The 16,094-nt window shown below is 51.1% G+C and overlaps 7 protein-coding genes across 7 annotated transcripts; 2 read left to right on the top strand and 5 right to left on the bottom strand.

Annotated features, from left to right (window-relative positions):
• Positions 1 to 155: 155 nt before the first annotated feature.
• On the top strand, positions 156 to 2,361 carry N7532_010578 (phenylalanine--tRNA ligase subunit beta; the record flags this gene model as incomplete). Its single annotated transcript, XM_056623069.1, has 8 exons — positions 156 to 208; positions 236 to 315; positions 456 to 525; positions 584 to 707; positions 765 to 903; positions 930 to 1,272; positions 1,331 to 2,139; positions 2,198 to 2,361. 8 exons carry the CDS (start codon positions 156 to 158, stop codon positions 2,359 to 2,361), a joined length of 1,782 nt encoding a protein of 593 aa, XP_056470485.1.
• Positions 2,362 to 3,095: 734 nt separating this feature from the next.
• On the bottom strand, positions 3,096 to 4,238 carry N7532_010577 (40S ribosomal protein uS3; the record flags this gene model as incomplete). Its single annotated transcript, XM_056623068.1, has 3 exons — positions 3,096 to 3,422; positions 3,590 to 3,903; positions 4,085 to 4,238. 3 exons carry the CDS (start codon positions 4,236 to 4,238, stop codon positions 3,096 to 3,098), a joined length of 795 nt encoding a protein of 264 aa, XP_056470484.1.
• An 813-nt stretch (positions 4,239 to 5,051) lies between these two features.
• Positions 5,052 to 7,391, bottom strand: N7532_010576 (phosphatidylinositol-3-phosphatase YMR1; the record flags this gene model as incomplete). The annotated part of the gene is made up of 2 exons (XM_056623067.1): positions 5,052 to 6,803; positions 6,861 to 7,391. The coding sequence occupies 2 exons, from the start codon at positions 7,389 to 7,391 to the stop codon at positions 5,052 to 5,054; spliced, it is 2,283 nt and encodes a 760-aa protein (XP_056470483.1).
• A 687-nt stretch (positions 7,392 to 8,078) lies between these two features.
• Positions 8,079 to 9,392, bottom strand: N7532_010575 (N-terminal C2 domain-containing protein; the record flags this gene model as incomplete). The annotated part of the gene is made up of 4 exons (XM_056623066.1): positions 8,079 to 8,673; positions 8,731 to 8,948; positions 8,985 to 9,109; positions 9,380 to 9,392. 4 exons carry the CDS (start codon positions 9,390 to 9,392, stop codon positions 8,079 to 8,081), a joined length of 951 nt encoding a protein of 316 aa, XP_056470482.1.
• A 464-nt stretch (positions 9,393 to 9,856) lies between these two features.
• On the top strand, positions 9,857 to 10,261 carry N7532_010574 (uncharacterized protein; the record flags this gene model as incomplete). The annotated part of the gene is made up of 1 exon (XM_056623065.1): positions 9,857 to 10,261. One exon carries the CDS (start codon positions 9,857 to 9,859, stop codon positions 10,259 to 10,261), a length of 405 nt encoding a protein of 134 aa, XP_056470481.1.
• Positions 10,262 to 11,134: 873 nt separating this feature from the next.
• On the bottom strand, positions 11,135 to 12,881 carry N7532_010573 (uncharacterized protein; the record flags this gene model as incomplete). Its single annotated transcript, XM_056623064.1, has 2 exons — positions 11,135 to 11,173; positions 11,229 to 12,881. 2 exons carry the CDS (start codon positions 12,879 to 12,881, stop codon positions 11,135 to 11,137), a joined length of 1,692 nt encoding a protein of 563 aa, XP_056470480.1.
• Positions 12,882 to 15,090: 2,209 nt separating this feature from the next.
• N7532_010572 (uncharacterized protein) lies at positions 15,091 to 15,815 on the bottom strand (the record flags this gene model as incomplete). Its single annotated transcript, XM_056623063.1, has 2 exons — positions 15,091 to 15,270; positions 15,327 to 15,815. 2 exons carry the CDS (start codon positions 15,813 to 15,815, stop codon positions 15,091 to 15,093), a joined length of 669 nt encoding a protein of 222 aa, XP_056470479.1.
• Between the last annotated feature and the right edge of the window lie 279 nt (positions 15,816 to 16,094).

Below are 16,094 nucleotides of genomic sequence, written 5' to 3'. Positions count from 1 at the left end.
TCGCCGTGGCACCCCGTCATTCTTGTGGATTTGGTATGAGACCCTCCAGATTGCAGTCGATTTTGGATATTTCGGCTTGCCATAAATACTGTTCCACTCGCTGACCATACTCTTTTGCGCCGCCCACCAGATTTCATCGCATTGAGCCCCCCGCCATGCCCACTATCTCGGTCGACAAGGCCGCTCTCTTCAAGGAGCTGGGTCGGGAGTAAGTAGATTTTCTGGGAATCCCTAGGGATGTAGTGGATCTGACAAGTATTGCGCGCAACTACAGATATACTACTGAGGAATTCGACGAGCTCTGCTTCGAATTTGGTACGTTGACTCTTCTGCGAGACTCTGCGGGGCATAGACTGACCAAGCGAAATAGGCATTGAACTTGACGAAGATGTACCCCCCCCCTTCGACACCGCCGATACCATGAAAGGCAACCGCTGAATCTTCGCAGACCACAGACCAGGACCGTCCCATCGTTGACGGCGTGCAAGAGCCCCCGCAGCTCAAGATCGAGATCCCCGCCAACCGGTATGCCGAACAAACATGCGAGATGATGGAAGAAACCGCGGGCTAAGACACTTCATAGATATGACTTGCTGTGTATCGAGGGTATCCAGCTGATGCTCAACATTTTCCTCGGCCGGAAACCATTGCCCGAGTATACATTGTCTCAGCCAGCTCAGCTGCAAGAGATTATTGTCAAGGAAGACGTGGGTGCACTCCCGAATGTATCGCACCAGGGAAACATGCACTAAAATTCTCAGCAGACCACAAAGATCCGTCCCTACGTGTCCGGTGCTATCCTGCGCGGAGTCAAGTTCGACCAGGCTCGCTATGAATCCTTCATTGCCCTTCAAGACAAGCTTCACCAGAACCTGGCCCGTCAAAGAACCCTCGTTTCCATCGGTACCCATGACCTCGACACTATCAAGGGACCCTTCACCTACGATGCCCTTCCCCCAAGGACATCAAGTTTGTTCCGCTGAACCAGACTCAGGAGCTGGACGGTGAACAATTGATGACTTACTACGAGAAGCACCAGCAATTGGGCAAGTACCTGCACATTATCCGCGACTCCTCCGTGTACCCGGTCATCTACGACTCCAACAAGACTATCTGCTCTCTGCCTCCGATTATCAACGGCGATCACTCCAAGATCTCCATGAACACCACCAACATCTTCATTGAGATTACTGCCCTTGACCGGACAAAGCTTGAGATAGTGAACCGCATGATGGTCACAATGTTCTCCCAATATACTTCGGAACCCTTCACGTAGGTGTCAACGGGTATAAAAATTCTGAGATCGGACGCTAACATGTTCCACATCTAGTATCGAGCCCGTCAAGATCGTCTCGGAGCACAACGGGGAGACTCGCATCACTCCTGACATCGCCCCTCGTGTTTCACAAGCGGAAGTGTCTTACATCAACCAATGCTGCGGCTTGAACCTCACCCCCGCTGAGATCAGCAACCTGCTGAAGAAGATGTCTTTCCGCGCCAAGCCTTCAACCACTAACCCCGACCTCATTGATGTCGAGATCCCTCCTACTCGTGCCGATGTCCTCCACCAGTGCGACATCATGGAGGATGTTGCCATTGCCTATGGTTTCAACAAGCTCCCGCGTTCTTTTCCCAGCAAGTCCGGAACCATCGCCCAGCCTCTCGCCATCAACAAGCTGTCCGATATCATCCGCATTGAGGCCGCCATGGCTGGCTGGTCCGAGGTTCTGCCGCTGATTCTATGCTCTCACGACGAGAACTTCGGCTGGTTAAACCGCAAGGATGACGGTAACACCGCCGTCAAGCTCGCCAACCCCAAGACCACCGAGTTTCAGGTCGTCCGCACAAGCCTTCTGCCCGGTCTGCTGAAGACCATCCGTGAGAACAAGAAGCACAGTATGCCCATGAAGATTTTCGAGGTCAGCGATGTCGCTTTCAAGGATCTGTCTCTGGAACGTAAGAGTCGCAACGAGCGACACTTTGCTGCCGCCTGGTACGGCCGCAACAGTGGTTTCGAGGTTGTTCACGGTCTGATGGATCGCGTTATGGCCATGCTTAAGAGCGCTTTCATTACTGGCGAGGAGTGCCTCAACAACCCCGCCATGAATGATTCGCAGTACTTCATTAAGGAGCTGGATGGTACGTTTACTCGCTTCTCAAAAAATATTGAACTGAGCACTAATAAATTGTTTCGCAGACCCAACTTACCTGCCTGGCCACGCTGCTTCCATTCACGTTCGCATGGGCGACAAGGAGCACGTTGTTGGTGCCTTCGGTATCCTGCACCCCACCGTGCTGGAGAAGTACGAGCTGAAGAACCCCGTCAGCACTCTCGAGATCAACATCGAGCCCTTCCTGTAAGCTCAATCATTTAGATTGACTATCTCTATGGTTGCAAATTTTCTTTACTTCTTTTTCGTGACGCAGATAGATGATGACATGATGGAGAGGCTCTTTGCGAGATGTCGAGTATGTTTCGAATAGAGCTGCGGAGATGACAAAAGCTATAAAATTCAACGTCTATGTACAGTCTCTTTTTGACTGTCTTCAAATTAACGACCTGACCCATGACAGGGAATCAGAAGTCAGGATGCCCTGTATGACAGTTGAGTGCAAGCAAATTACATATGGCTCTTGCTGAGTGTCGTACCACTGTGATTCAATGCTGTGCTCAAAGTGTAGAAACCCACCCTGGGGCAGGTGCAGTGTGCAGCGTGCAGTGCCCACTAGCCTCATGAGGGTAGTAGCAACAAAGCGTAGAACTCAATAAATCAGCCTGTTACGTCATGGGAGACCACACGCAGGTTGATCTCAGTTTTTATACTAGAAAATAGACATTACAAATGGAAAATTACAGTCGAGATAAAGATTTGACAACGAAAAAGTTGCTCTCTTTGAATCATTATTTTTGATCGCTCCACGTAGATCTTCATACATCATGCCGGAGACGCATTCCACCCAGACACCAGGGAATGCAGCAGAAGCGAGAAAGAAAGTCTTTGTTTGAAGTGTTCATGTAATTTTGATTGCGTGAGGTAGAGTATAGGCTCAGGTTAGAACAGGAAGGAAAAGGAGAAGGCGGAAGAGAAACATGTTTACTCCTGAGCGTAACCCTCGGCACCACCCTCGGCCTCGGCGGCCTGCTGCTCGGCCAGACGCTGCTGCTCGGCAGCCTGCTGAGCGGCAATAGCCTTGGCACCGTAGTCCTGGCTCATGGGCTGGAGAACGGGCTGTTCCTCCTTGGGCTCGATGATGGTGACCGAGTCGGGGAGGGTCTTCTGGGGGCCGGCCTTGCCCTCGGGGTCGGAGCCGCGCATGATCTTAACCTTGATACCAAGGACACCCTGGCGGAGGAGAACGTGGCGGGTGGCGGAGTCGATGAACTCCTTGGCGGGCTGACCGGAGTGGATCATGAAACCGTCCTGAATTGATTGTTAGTTGTATGTTCGAAATATTTTGATGTGGTCAAGGCGCGCAGAAGTTGGATACTGGTTTGAGGACGACCCGAGACGCATGCGATAACCAGAGCAAAATATCCAATTAACCAAAACTTCCTGCGCGCTTTCCTCCACAATCGGTGTAGACGTACAGTGAACTTCATGGACTTAGCACGGGCAGCACGGAGCTTGCCGGACACAACAACCTCGCAACCCTTGGCGCCGGACTCCATGATGAAACGGAGGACACCGTAGCAGGCACGGCGGACGGCCAGACCGTTCAGGAGCTTGTAGCGGAGGGACTCGCACTGAGCGACGGCAGACAGACCGCGGTTCTGGACCTTAGCGGCATAGAGGGAGACGGAGTTCTCGGGGAACTTGAAACGCTTCTGGATGAGGGAGGTGAGCTCGCGGATGCGACGACCCTGCTCACCAAGAACCTCCTGGGTGTGGGTGGCGCGGATGACTAGAAGAAGAAAGTCTCCATTAGCATCGATGTCCTATAACAATCTTTGACGGTATTCCCATTGCGAAGGTCCCATTTTCAATATTCAAAATTTTATTCCAGCGGTTCGACTCAAGTTTCCGACTCTTTCAAGGCAATTCCATCCAGCAACGAGAAATATTTCGAGGGGCGATAAACGTACTGATGTCGGTGACGGTGGGAGTGACACGGACTTCGACACCCGAGTAGCCCTCCTCAGCCAGCTCGCGCTGGAAGAACTCGTTCAGCTCGGCGTAGAAGACACCGTCGGCGACGAACTTCCGACGCTTGGAGATAGCACCCTGGACAGCGGCCATTTTTGCGTTCCTTGTTGTTGGAATTGGGGGTGTCGACGGAGGGAGGGCGAGGTCGTGGTCGAGAGTTGGTCGTTCGTTTCTGTTAGTGGGGATTTTTTGGGCGTAGGGCTTCCGCTGCCCGTTTGGGCTAGGGCTCAACCCTCGCTTGCACGCAACGGGAGCGTTGCCTCGTTGGGACTAGTGTTGACACCCGACCCCTTAGGTGTCGACGACATCCCCCATTGGGGTCTCCAGTATTATAATTGTCTCCGTCGAATCAGGCTCTGTCTGGGTTAACAGTTGGTGAGTCAGGTTTTTTCGTTGCTAAGAACTCCAGTATATTCGATTGGCTTCGCTTGTAATGGTCTTCGCATCGATTTTGCATAGTGGGCGTACACGTACCCGAACCTTAGTCCAACTATACCTGACTGCGATGGTTTACTTGTGAAAAATGAGTTTCAAATTCAGAGAAAGGCTGAACCAAGTATAATTAGATTGCATTCAATGCATGTATTTCATAGAGCACCTGCGGAGGCTTGGCAATGGGTGGGAAGGATGCTCGTACAGCACGAATGACTGTTTCTATTCGTAAACTGGAGACGAGGTACATCCATTTTCACCCTAATGCAGCCTATGTACTGGTGTTTATGTGTATATTGAACAGACATACGTTGGCTAGACTCCCAAACTGGCTGCTGATGCTGATGACCGCCGCTGTATTGTGCTTGTTTATCTTCAGAACGCTTCATAGTGGGGAATGTTGATGTACCAAATCAACATTTAAAAGCATGACACGTCATCCCGGAATCTCTTAATCTCTTGAACATCCCTATTTTACTGCATCTCAACTTCCATCTGCTTGGGTTTATTCTCTTCTCCCCCAGCTTGCGGGTTCTTTAACACTGCAAGATTTGATATACCAGAGGTGACAGCGGCCAATCCAGATACTGCCGCACTCGTACTGGCGCCTCCCGTTCCAGCAGACTGCTGCGCAGTCTCAATGCCAGTCAAGACAGGCGTACGGTTCACGCTAGGACTCTCCCTGCCAGAAGGCGGAGATGAGTCTGACGGGCGAGGCCCGTTCATCTCTGAATCTGCTCGACCGAAAGATTCACTCCACCAGCGAGTCTCGTTGGCGCGGGGAAAGATCAATCGCTCCTTCCCACGTTGGTGGTCATTCACCTCAGGGTCGTATTGCGGATTTGTGAATTGCTCACGTCGAGCAAGGAAATAATCCCAGACACTTCTGGTTCTCTCACGAGCATTGGTGTCCACACGTTCCTTTTCATTGTTGAACAGGAACGTTCCGAATTGGCAGGCATAAAGGTGGTAAAGAAGTCGGCGCAGGAATCGCTCATTAAACTCAAAGCGTGTGGGGTACTGATGGAGTAGCTGGTATGTGGCATCCAGGAACTGATGGAACACGGGACTCGTCTCTTTCACCTTCGTGATTTCTTTTTCGGGGACGGCAGATCGAGGCGATGAACTAGGCTTTCGGGAGGCCGGATTGTCGGAATCATAGCTTTGAAGCTCTCCATCAGAGTCCGGCAAAGAGTCTCGACTGTTGTTATCTCGACCAAAGAAACCCTTGGCGCTGAGGAAGGCATTCTCGATCGCCTTTCCTGCACCACCACTTTCGCCGAACCCGCGATTAGCATCTCCGCCAATGCGCTCATTCTCGATTTGGAACCACTTCTCGCTGTTCAAATGACCAGACCGATGCCGGAACATATGGCCAAAAGAAAGCCAATCTTTCTCCACTAGGACCATGAAACCTTCCATGGTCCGGAAATACGGATCCAAGCAGATTTGACTCAAAGCGCTCAGCTGACTGGTTCGATCCCAACCATCAGAGCAATGAATCAGAACATGAGAATGTGTCAGGCCAACCTGTCGGGCAATCAGCCCTGCACCGTCCAGAATACCAGCAATATGTTTCAGCCATCCACTCCGCGCGAGCAGATCGCGGTTCGGCCCAAGTGGAGTCACATCCGTCTCTTTCAAGGCATCAATTACTTTGTTTAACGAATCACGCATCACATGAATGTTGTCAATACCCAGGTAGGCCTTGGTAGCGAACTTGTAATTGTCCATGTTCTCCGATCCTAAGCCGACAGCTTGCATGGCGAAGGCATTGACGGTCGGGCGCGCATCAACAATCAAGTTCTGCTGCTGAGCCCCGTAAATCGCTTGTTGCTCTTCAGGGATGCCTTGGGCGGTAGCTAGCAAGTCATCCTCAATTTCCTCTGCATTTGACATGTCCGGATCAGTCTGGCTGGACTCCGCACTATCATTGCTTGAGCCTGAGGCCTCTTTCTCCAGTTGAGGTTGAGAAAAGCTAGCCAATGGCCGCTCAGAACGAGAGGTTGAAAAGATGGCGGCTAACAACTTTTCATCCTGGATACTGCGGTTCTGGCGAACGCCAACTAGTGGCTGCGAACTTCGAGTGATGGTGCAGTTGTTCACAGGGTGGAGGTAACTTAGGGCTGGAATTCGAGCCCTAGAGCGATATCGCCCTGCATAGTTTATTGTGTTGTCGGAGATGCTGGAAGGCACGGGAATCAGAGCGGGATAGGTCGGAGAGAACTGGAGGTGCGATTAGCATTTGAAGGATCAGACGGTCAATAGGATAGAACAACAAACCTCATAGTTAGTGTTGATTTCAGAAATGCGCCATCCAGAGTTTTCCTTCGAGAGTCCTTGGCGCGCCCATTCCGTGCGCGGATCATACAAGTCCCACCCATTGAATTCCTTCTCCGGCGGGGGTGGCTGGTAGGAAAAAGCGTAGAGTTTATCGATCCGACCGGATCTGCAAGTCCATTGCTTGATGCTTTCATACACCTCACGAGCCTTGTGCTCGTTGGAGAAATAGAAGCAGACAAATGTAAAGTCTCGGCAGCGAAGGCGGATGGAGGAGGGTTGGCGGGACGCTGCGGGTGCCGGTCGCAGCGTGCAAAACGAGATGATCGGGTACGTAATCCAAAGCTCTTTCGGCCTGATGGTTACGCCTTTGGCTTGGTCTTCGCTCGATATCGGAGGCAAGTGGGAGAAGATGAGATGGTGAGGGGTGAGGTGGAGGGTGCCATCGACTTGCTCACCACGGCGAGTCAAGGTCACATTGTCAACCTGAGAGGAGGAGACGACCATGAATACACAAACAAAGCCATTGATCATATCACAGAGGCTACTCACCTTGGCAATCCGTGTTCTCTCCATGCCGTAAACCGTGATCACTGCGCACGCATGATCTTCAGATCTTCATGCTGAAGGAGGGAGAAGGATCGGGTATGTTGGGAGGGCTGGCGCTGGGCGCTTGCTCAGGTTGACTGAGAGTAAATCGACAGTTGTCCGACCGAGTTCGAGTTCGCACCTCTTCGGAACCCAGTGTCTTGTCGTGTGGTTTGAGCGGATGTTTGGAGAAGCAGTCACACGTCAAGAGCAGCGTCATGTGATACCCCGCTCCCTCCGCCCCAGTTCTTCCGCGGTCCCGATTCCATCCCCGCTCGCGAATGTAGTTGATCGGCTCATAGTTGGCACCAACTAGCACCAATATAACTACGGTAGGGTTCGCAAATACTTGAAAACATTCGTCGTGATGAAAATATATCGATTACGCATCAATTCAATCCATCCATGGATGGTCCCCGACAAATTCGATTTAGCCTGTATATCATATTCTGTTTATACATAGTCCATTCCAAAAAAAAACTATACTTCGCTTACGAACACACATTGCAACTTCTAATATCTAGCCAGGAGAATTTTTTAATTCTTTGCTGTACCATAATACTATGGAGTTAAGCTCAACGTGTGAAGGTAGCTTGTGTTTCGTAGTGCTTAAGAACTTGCTCAAATGGCAAGTCAATTATTGGATCCTACTTCCCAACTTCGCAGATCTTCTCTGACGTCGAATTCGGAAAGTTCATGCTCAGCATGCCGACTCTTCCAACCGCGACCCTTTGCCCCGTCATATAGCTGTTGTTCGATGCTGCCGCTCTTTTGAGGATGTCCGAGAGTAGAAAAGGGCTCTGGCGTCTTTGCGCTACCTCTGGAATGATTACTCGAAGAGCTCTTCGGACGCCTCTCGAATCCCGGAGACAAGCTAGGTGATAGCCTTTTGCCCGAGCGAGATTTTCTGGCACCCGCCTCTGGGTCCAAAAAGGCATCTCGACTATCATGTCCGATATAGTCTCCATCTGCAAAGTTGTGGGCTTCGATATTCCAGGATCCTCCACCAGAGAATAGTTCCTCAATCATCTTATCGGCAGGAAGATCGCATGATCGAGAGGTCCATGAGGCTGCTAGTGTTCGTCGATACAGGTCTTGCATGTCAGCAGTTTCTCTGCTTTTGGTGTTGATCGAAGGCATTTGGCCCAGCTCGTCCGAGTCCACCGGCTCAGAGGAGTGCACAACACCTGCGATTCCTCCGAATACCGTGGCAGATTTTAGATGTGGCCTATCTTTGTGTTAGTCTTGGGACTTTCCGAAACGGTGGCACGGTAATGAAGCATACGTGGTAAAAACACGATCTCCCTCAATCTGGCGCATTGCGATCCCGATCTTGACAGTACTGTTGACTTTACTGTCGAACATAAGATACCGCCTGACGACACCTTCATCTTCTTCGACTTTGTCCACATATTCGGCAAGGTTAAGCTTGATTTTTCCAAGCACGTTCTTTTCAGATGAGTTGTGGAACTCTTGGATGATTTCAAAGTTGATATCGCAGTCCTGGAGTATTGACGTCCTGTCAATTGTGAGTCTCACCGTCAGGGATTTTTCGTAGTTCCAGTATGCGCGGTGGTCACTGAGGGTTGCCTTTTCCGTATGTCCCTGATGCTCTGCGGCGACTGCTGACGGTAGACGCCATCGTACCCAGGCAACACCATTCCCTAGGGGAACATTGTTTATGTCATTTATCTAGCACCTCAGTCAGCCATTTGGTTCAGTGATTGGAATAGGTCGAACCATACCCTTAAAACAAGCTCAAACCTGGGCTTCATGTGCATAGTACGGTTAGTTTCTGGTTTGATCTCTAGCAAGGCGAAGCTTACCCTTCGATTCTTTGGAACTAGAGGTGTAGTATATTAGCAATAATTTTCGCGTCGAATATTCTTCGTATGCATGTGGAAATGCGATAAGGCGAGACAGGCGCGACTTACCGAATGCCTGCATAGTAGCTCGAATTGATATGCGACGAAGTGGCCCTTAATTTGAGACAAGATGTTCCCGTCGGGATCTCTTCGCCCGCGTACCGGACGTTAAGTGCACAGCAACTGGTCCGACCTGGACCTTCCCAAAGGACTGATGTCAATTTTGAGACGCGATTTCGACGTGGCCATGAATGTTGTTGCGCGATGTCGTTGTCCCCGTCTCTCCGCGCATGACGATGATTGGGCGGTCAACGGCATGCGCGGCAGAATCTCCGGAGTTTCTACGGTGGCCGAGACGGCCCATTTACGCACCTCGCGCGGAGAACGGCTCGGCCCAGCCTGTCTCTTCTCTGTCAAACCACCTCCTACGTCTCCTAAGTCGGGCTCCTTACCGGAGTTGACTCGTCGCACAACCCATTCGCAACCATCACGAGTCGTCCGCGTGGATTACAACCTTCACATCATATATCTCGCCGATTCGCGATTATGGTCAAAACCGAGGCATCTTTACTCTCACCTCCCTCTGAGAGCCCGGCAGTCCCTCTCGATTCCCCAATCCGGACCACTCCAATTCACCCTGATCTGCCGGAGCTCAAACTACCGGAGGGACCACTCCCGATTTACCAGTACCACCCGGTCACCTGCCAGCCGCTAGAAGAGCAGGATGTTCGCGCGCAACTCGAGCAATTGCAGCAACAATTCCCGGACAAGGAGAGTGCTTTGAGGGCGCAGGAGTTGGCGGCTAAGGAGGCGAAGCGAAAGATTGAGGAGGTCAGCAAGAAGCGAGAGCAGGTCCAAAAGGCTATCGACAAGAAGATCAAGGAACGCGATACGGAGATGAAAGTTCTCTCGAAATACCAAGAAGTGAAGGCCTCGGATATCCCTTCTTGAGAGATGTGAACGACCAGGTCCGTGAGAGCGCTTTCTAAAAATTAGAAACATCAACCAACATGGTCATGGAACCCATGCCTTATTCCGAACAGAATGGAAGCGTTCGTCTGCCTTCTACTCCCATTGGCCACCAAGTGGCCCGTGCCATCGAGGAGGCACATCAGCATGCCCGCTCCGAGAGAAAAAGGACTTGATATGCACAGCAATGACCGCGGCAACGACGACGACGGTGGCGGCAACGGGCAAGTACAACGCGATAGGCCACGACCCAAAGAGTTCTCGTTAGCTTCCATGCGATCACATAGAGAGCCAGCTTGATCGGGCAGCCCTATCCTTGAAAACCCCTTATCAACGGCCTTTCATATGATTGATATAAATCGCGATCAGGAGCACATTGCCACTTCCGAATTTTGGCTGGGATTTATCAGCTCTTCCGACGATGCTAAGGCAATCAACTTCCGCGAGCACCACCTACGATTTGACCAATGGGCTCAGTCTCTTCCCCGAACGATCAGGAGCTGTTCAGGAAAAGATATCCTCTACATGAGAGTATTCAGTCATGCTTAGCAAATCAGAGACTTTGTGCATCCATATACCAACTCTTTTTTAAAATATGAATACCACATTCGAACTCATTCCATCTTCCTACGATCAGTGCCAGTCTGGGCTCGATATACACCTTGATTCAACTCGATTTGTTCCGAACCTGGTTATGAGAGGCCAGATGACCGAAAAGATCATCCAATTAAGTCGTATTAACATTTTGCCGTACTCAGGCATTAACCATGAGTGACCGTGATTATTCGTGTCAAGCTATTTGGAAGAAAAGAAAAGAAACCAAAACAAACAATATGCAATACACCGTCACCTCCCTTACAAAGAATCAATCAACTTCATGGCGAGCGGCAGCAGCTAAAAATATCAGTCAGCATTGATCAACCAATATTCCATCCAGAAGAGAACTCACCTCAGAAGCATCCTCGATCAAAGTCTCCGTCTCATTCACAAACTTGGGCGAAAGTAGATCATTCGCGTTACCAAGCAGGTTTCCAACCTTAGCCAGCAGATCGGGGGTAATGACCGGCGCAACACCAGTGACCAAAGTCCGGGTATCGTTGACGAAACCAGGGCTCAAGAGACTCGTGCCATTGCCCAGCAGATACGATACGTTGTCCAGCAGCTCGGGAGTGATCATGGGCGATATACCGTCGATCAGTCCGCCAGTGGTCTTGACGAAGGACGGAGTCAAGAGTGCGTTGGCATTGGTAAGAAGGCTGTTGACTTCCTTGAGAAGCTCGGATGTGACCACGGGAGCAACGGTGTCGATAAGACCCTTTGTTTCCTTGACAAAACCGGCGGTAAGCAGGCTGTTGCCGTTCTGAAGAAGACTGTTGACTTCCTTTAGGAGCTCGGGGGTAACGGCTGGGGCAACGGTGTTGATCAGGCCCTTGGTTTCTTTGACGAAGTCGGGGCTGAGCAAGCTGTTGCCATTCTGGAGCAGGCTGTTGACTTCCTTCAGGAGTTCAGGAGTAACAGCAGGTGCGACAGTGTTGATGAGTCCCTTAGTCTCCTTGATAAAGCTGGGGGACAGGAGGGTATTGCCGTTCTTGAGAAGGGTATTCACCTCCTTCAGCAGGTCGGGTGTCACATAAGGAGCCACGGTGTTGATGAGGCCCTTAGTTTCCTTAACAAAATCGGGACTCAAGAGGTTGTTGCCATTCTCAAGAAGGCTGTTGATCTCCTTGAACAGCTCGGGCGTAAGCACGGGGGCGACAGTGCCGATGAGACTCTTGGTTTCATGGATAAAGTCCGCAGTCAAGAGCTCGCTGGCGTTTTCGAGCAGACCAGTAAGCTTATTGATCAGGCTCTTGGTCAGGAGGCTGGAGGCAGTATCGATCAAGGCCTTGGTTTGGTCCGTGGTCTTGTCATCGAGGAGGTAGGCAACGTGGTGGAAGAATGACTCGATGTCCCCTAGCAGAGTAGGAGCCAGAAGGCCCTTAACGCCTTCCAAGAAGCTCACGAAGTCCTTGAAAGAGTCGAGGAAGGTGCCGTCGAACGAAAGCAGATTCCCATCGTCATCACCATCAGCGTGGATACTATTCGCATATCCACCAGGGGTAGCAAAGGGCGTCGCAGACTGGGTGCCAGTGGCCGTCTTGGAGTTGCCAGTGACACTGCCAGTGGCACTATTCGCAGCACTGCTGGCTACTTGCGATGAGGGTGTCTCGGTTGGTTCCGCGGCCGGCGAGCTGGCGCCAGTGGAAGAAGGGATAATGCTGTCCACGCTCAAGGGATCTTTATTCGACTCGGCTGAGTTCGCGTGGACTGTCTGGGGAGCATCCTTGCTCTCTTGTGTTGACGGTGCAGCGGTGGCAGTGTTGGAAGCAACATCGTCGTCGTTCTTGCTGTTCACTTCGGTCGTTGGAGCAGCTTGGTGAATGGCCGGGGTTTCTGATGAGCTCGTAGCTGCATTCGCAGCATTGGCAACATTTTCCTGGACGTGGACAACAGAAGTGGTCTCCGTTCCTGCCTCGGAGCTGACACTGGGCTGGACATTAGGGCCGGCCAACGCAGTGCCAGACAGCACGAGGGTTGAGATGAAGGCAGCGGAGAAGCGCATTTTGGATTGTCGATCTGCACGCACGCAGGGGACGAACGCGGCGGGGAATGTTTGCCGGGAGCTGACGTCTAAGGAAATCCAAGACTGGTGCTTCTGGGTGGTCCCCTTTTATGAACCGGACATTACTCTCCATAGATCCGCTCTCAAGCCAGCAGCGGGGTCAGGCCGAGGACACTTGCACTCCACATGTGAGGATTTGCACCCCAAACCTCCATTTTCCTTCTCTGATGTCAATCCCTGAAAAGGAGAAGTTCCCCTTTCCGACCCGCGTTGGACGGCCGTGGTTGGACTTCACGCGCTGGATCTCTATATCCTTGGACCGGAACGAAAGCGAACGGTCCCATCTGGAGCATTGTTCCTATTCAGCCAATGGAAAGACAGACTAGCGCAGCTAGTGTCTTGGTCTCGCGGGGAAGATGAACGAGAGAAGCGGGAAAATGCGATACGACGTGTTCGCGTGTTCTGCTCAGGGTCCGGAGACCGAATGGCTGCCCTTGCCCTTGCAGATCAGCACTGACAAGTATGTTCTTGGCTAATGAGAATGGACGGGTACCTGACTGCCCGCTCGCTTACCTTGGGGTTCAGTCAGAGTGGGTTCTTCATCGTCAAGTTGCTGATCTCCTGTCAACCAGCACTTCCTGTTTTGGTGTCTCGTTGTTACCCAGCAGATTAGATCGCTAGGACGATGACTGGACTGAAATAGATCCCATCAAGCGACTTGGGGCTCCCCAGTTCTGTTCTTTTCCTGCTGTAGATCCTGACTGGAAATGCCTGTGAATCTCGATTTCTGGGTTTGGATCTCTACACAATGATAGTTTGGGGCGTTGAGTTTGCATGTCTCATTTCGCGTGCTGCCCTGACGACTGTGCAATGACAGGGACCGGAGGAGAATTCCAAGTCGCTCGTACGTCAGTTCTATCATAATGTGATACAAACAGTTCGAATCCCGACTCGGTCCAGTTCGCTCAGGATCGAGGGTATAGTTCGTATCCGAAATGCTTCTCGGGTGGCTGCATGACACCCGCACACAAAGCAGGGAACCCTGCAAGGGTCAATTCAAAGCAAGCGGAGCAATTGGACCCCAGTGGAGCCTCCGTTCTTCGCGAGCGTTGCTAGCGGGGAGATCGGCGCGGGGTTCAAGTTGTCGGGGTTCGCTTGAAGGGAAACCCCGATGCAGAGTTTGATCGATTCAGATTTATCGCTATTAGAATGTTTAGCCAACAAGTCGAACATCTGAAATATGCGGAGATTGATGTCCATAGTTCAATGCCAAAACTAGTTCCTTTTCCGGCTGCGGTTCTACATCCGTTCCCAGATTATTTCCAACTGGAATATACCAAAATGACTTTTCATCCGATCCCGAGCCTCGTGCCCCTGGTCGATCTTCATGAAAAACGGCGAATAGGATCCATGGGTGCGTCCGTGCTAACACTTTCTAGCTTTCTTCGAAGCGGCAGACTCGGAGACGGAGTCTATCTTCCACCGGCGAACGTAACGATCTTCGTAGGTCAGCTACCTCGGAAATGAGGGTTCTATGGCCAGTTATCCTTGTCGTGTGATCACCGTCCCGACACCTCGAGCTAATGCGCGGTCCCTGGGGAGCTCGCTTAGCCCCTGATCTACAAATGGACTCAGTTGGCGTCTTTTGGTCCATTTGGATGTTACTCTATGACATAGGCCCAGAAAGGTTGTTGGTGCGTAGATTATAGCTTTTTGTAGCTACATGAATTTTTCTCTGGACATCCTGCTCAATAAAACCAAACATTTTGCACTTCTGAAAGCAACGAGATTGAGGCGCTCTTACGCCCATCAGTAGCGGGCTGCATTCGCTTTGCCGAGCCAGGTGCATTACTGCGATCAATGAAACAGAACAACATCCAAGAAGGACTGTCTGGGTGCTCCGTACATAATGAGTTGATCGGTGTCACTTTTGATGAGATATCCTAATATTTCGATGGTATCCATTTGCCGTCCAACTGCATGATGAAGTGATTGGCCATTTCGAATATAGCTTTTCCAAGTTCGTCAGTTGAGCGGCAAAGCAATGTAGCAACGTGGTTGGTTTTTTGAAATCAGGTGCCGGGTCATCAATGAGAAAGATTCGGTCTAATCTTGCCAACCGATTGTGAGATAACTTTTCCACTTGGCGCTAGGTCATTCGCTACAAAAGGCAAACAATGGCGTCATTATCGGGCTTTTCGGGTATGTTTTATTCGTGAAAGCCATCTTCTGAGTCGATTCCACCATTTCCTCTCTGTGTCGATGATACAAGAAGCTTTCCAAGGGGTGATGGCCTCGGAGGCTCCGTTGTCTCGCAGTAATCGGCCTTGAGCGGGTCGTCGACTCGGTGCCATGTGATCGGTACAGAGCTTTCTGAAAATGTTCGGAGCTGTCACCTCGATTAGACAACGAATTTATGTTCAAAATAGTTGAGTGGAGAAGTACCCTATCTTCGACAACCTTCCAATGACGAGGGGGAGACGGAGTATGTTTTGAACGGTACACATGCAGCGATTGTAAGCTATTGGCCTTCCCCCAAATATCCAACAACGTCGAGATAAAATGCTTTGAAGCATCATCCAACCTCAAAACACCATGCTGGATCCTCTGCAACAAAGGTTCGCCGATAAACTCCGTAATATCCATCCGCCGCATCACGAAATAAGTAGGCGGGGGACTGTACAGATTCAGCGGAATCTTGTATAGAACCTCGAGTGCTTCTTTCGTAATTTTTCGATTTAACAGGAGGATGGCAGGCGTATTGCGCTCAATATATGGTCGTGGGTAGGCACAGACAGGGCCGCGGGCACGGTCCATTTCCGCAGCCGCTAGGAGCTCTATTTTGCGATAGCCACTGACATATTCATTTGGGTTTAGCGAGTATGCGTAGATAATTAGGCGGATCTCGGGCGGGAGGTTGAGGAATGAGAGCATTTTCACGGTTGTGCTTTTTGAAGCTCTCCGGGAGAGATGGTGAGGTCGTCTGCGTAGTCGGTTTGCCCCTCTTTGGTACGTTGCCACTCACCCTTCCCGCTTGGTTTTTTTGCCTCTTTGCCGCGGGAAAGATCTATAGCCTCTTCTGTCCAGTACCTCCTGCTTTGGCGGACGATTGCTTCAGTTTATCCTCGCAGTTCTCTGATGGTGCGGGCGAGAAGCTGTTCTCGTGCGCATCGGTTGCGGGGTTAGCTTCCCCTGCGTCGGGAGCCGATGTCA

The sequence above is a fragment of the Penicillium argentinense genome (assembly GCF_028826775.1).
Source record: "Penicillium argentinense strain IBT 30761 chromosome Unknown utg000010l_segment0_segment0, whole genome shotgun sequence".
In the NCBI taxonomy this organism is placed as follows: domain Eukaryota; kingdom Fungi; phylum Ascomycota; class Eurotiomycetes; order Eurotiales; family Aspergillaceae; genus Penicillium; species Penicillium argentinense.
This window is presented reverse-complemented; position numbering and strand designations above follow the sequence as displayed.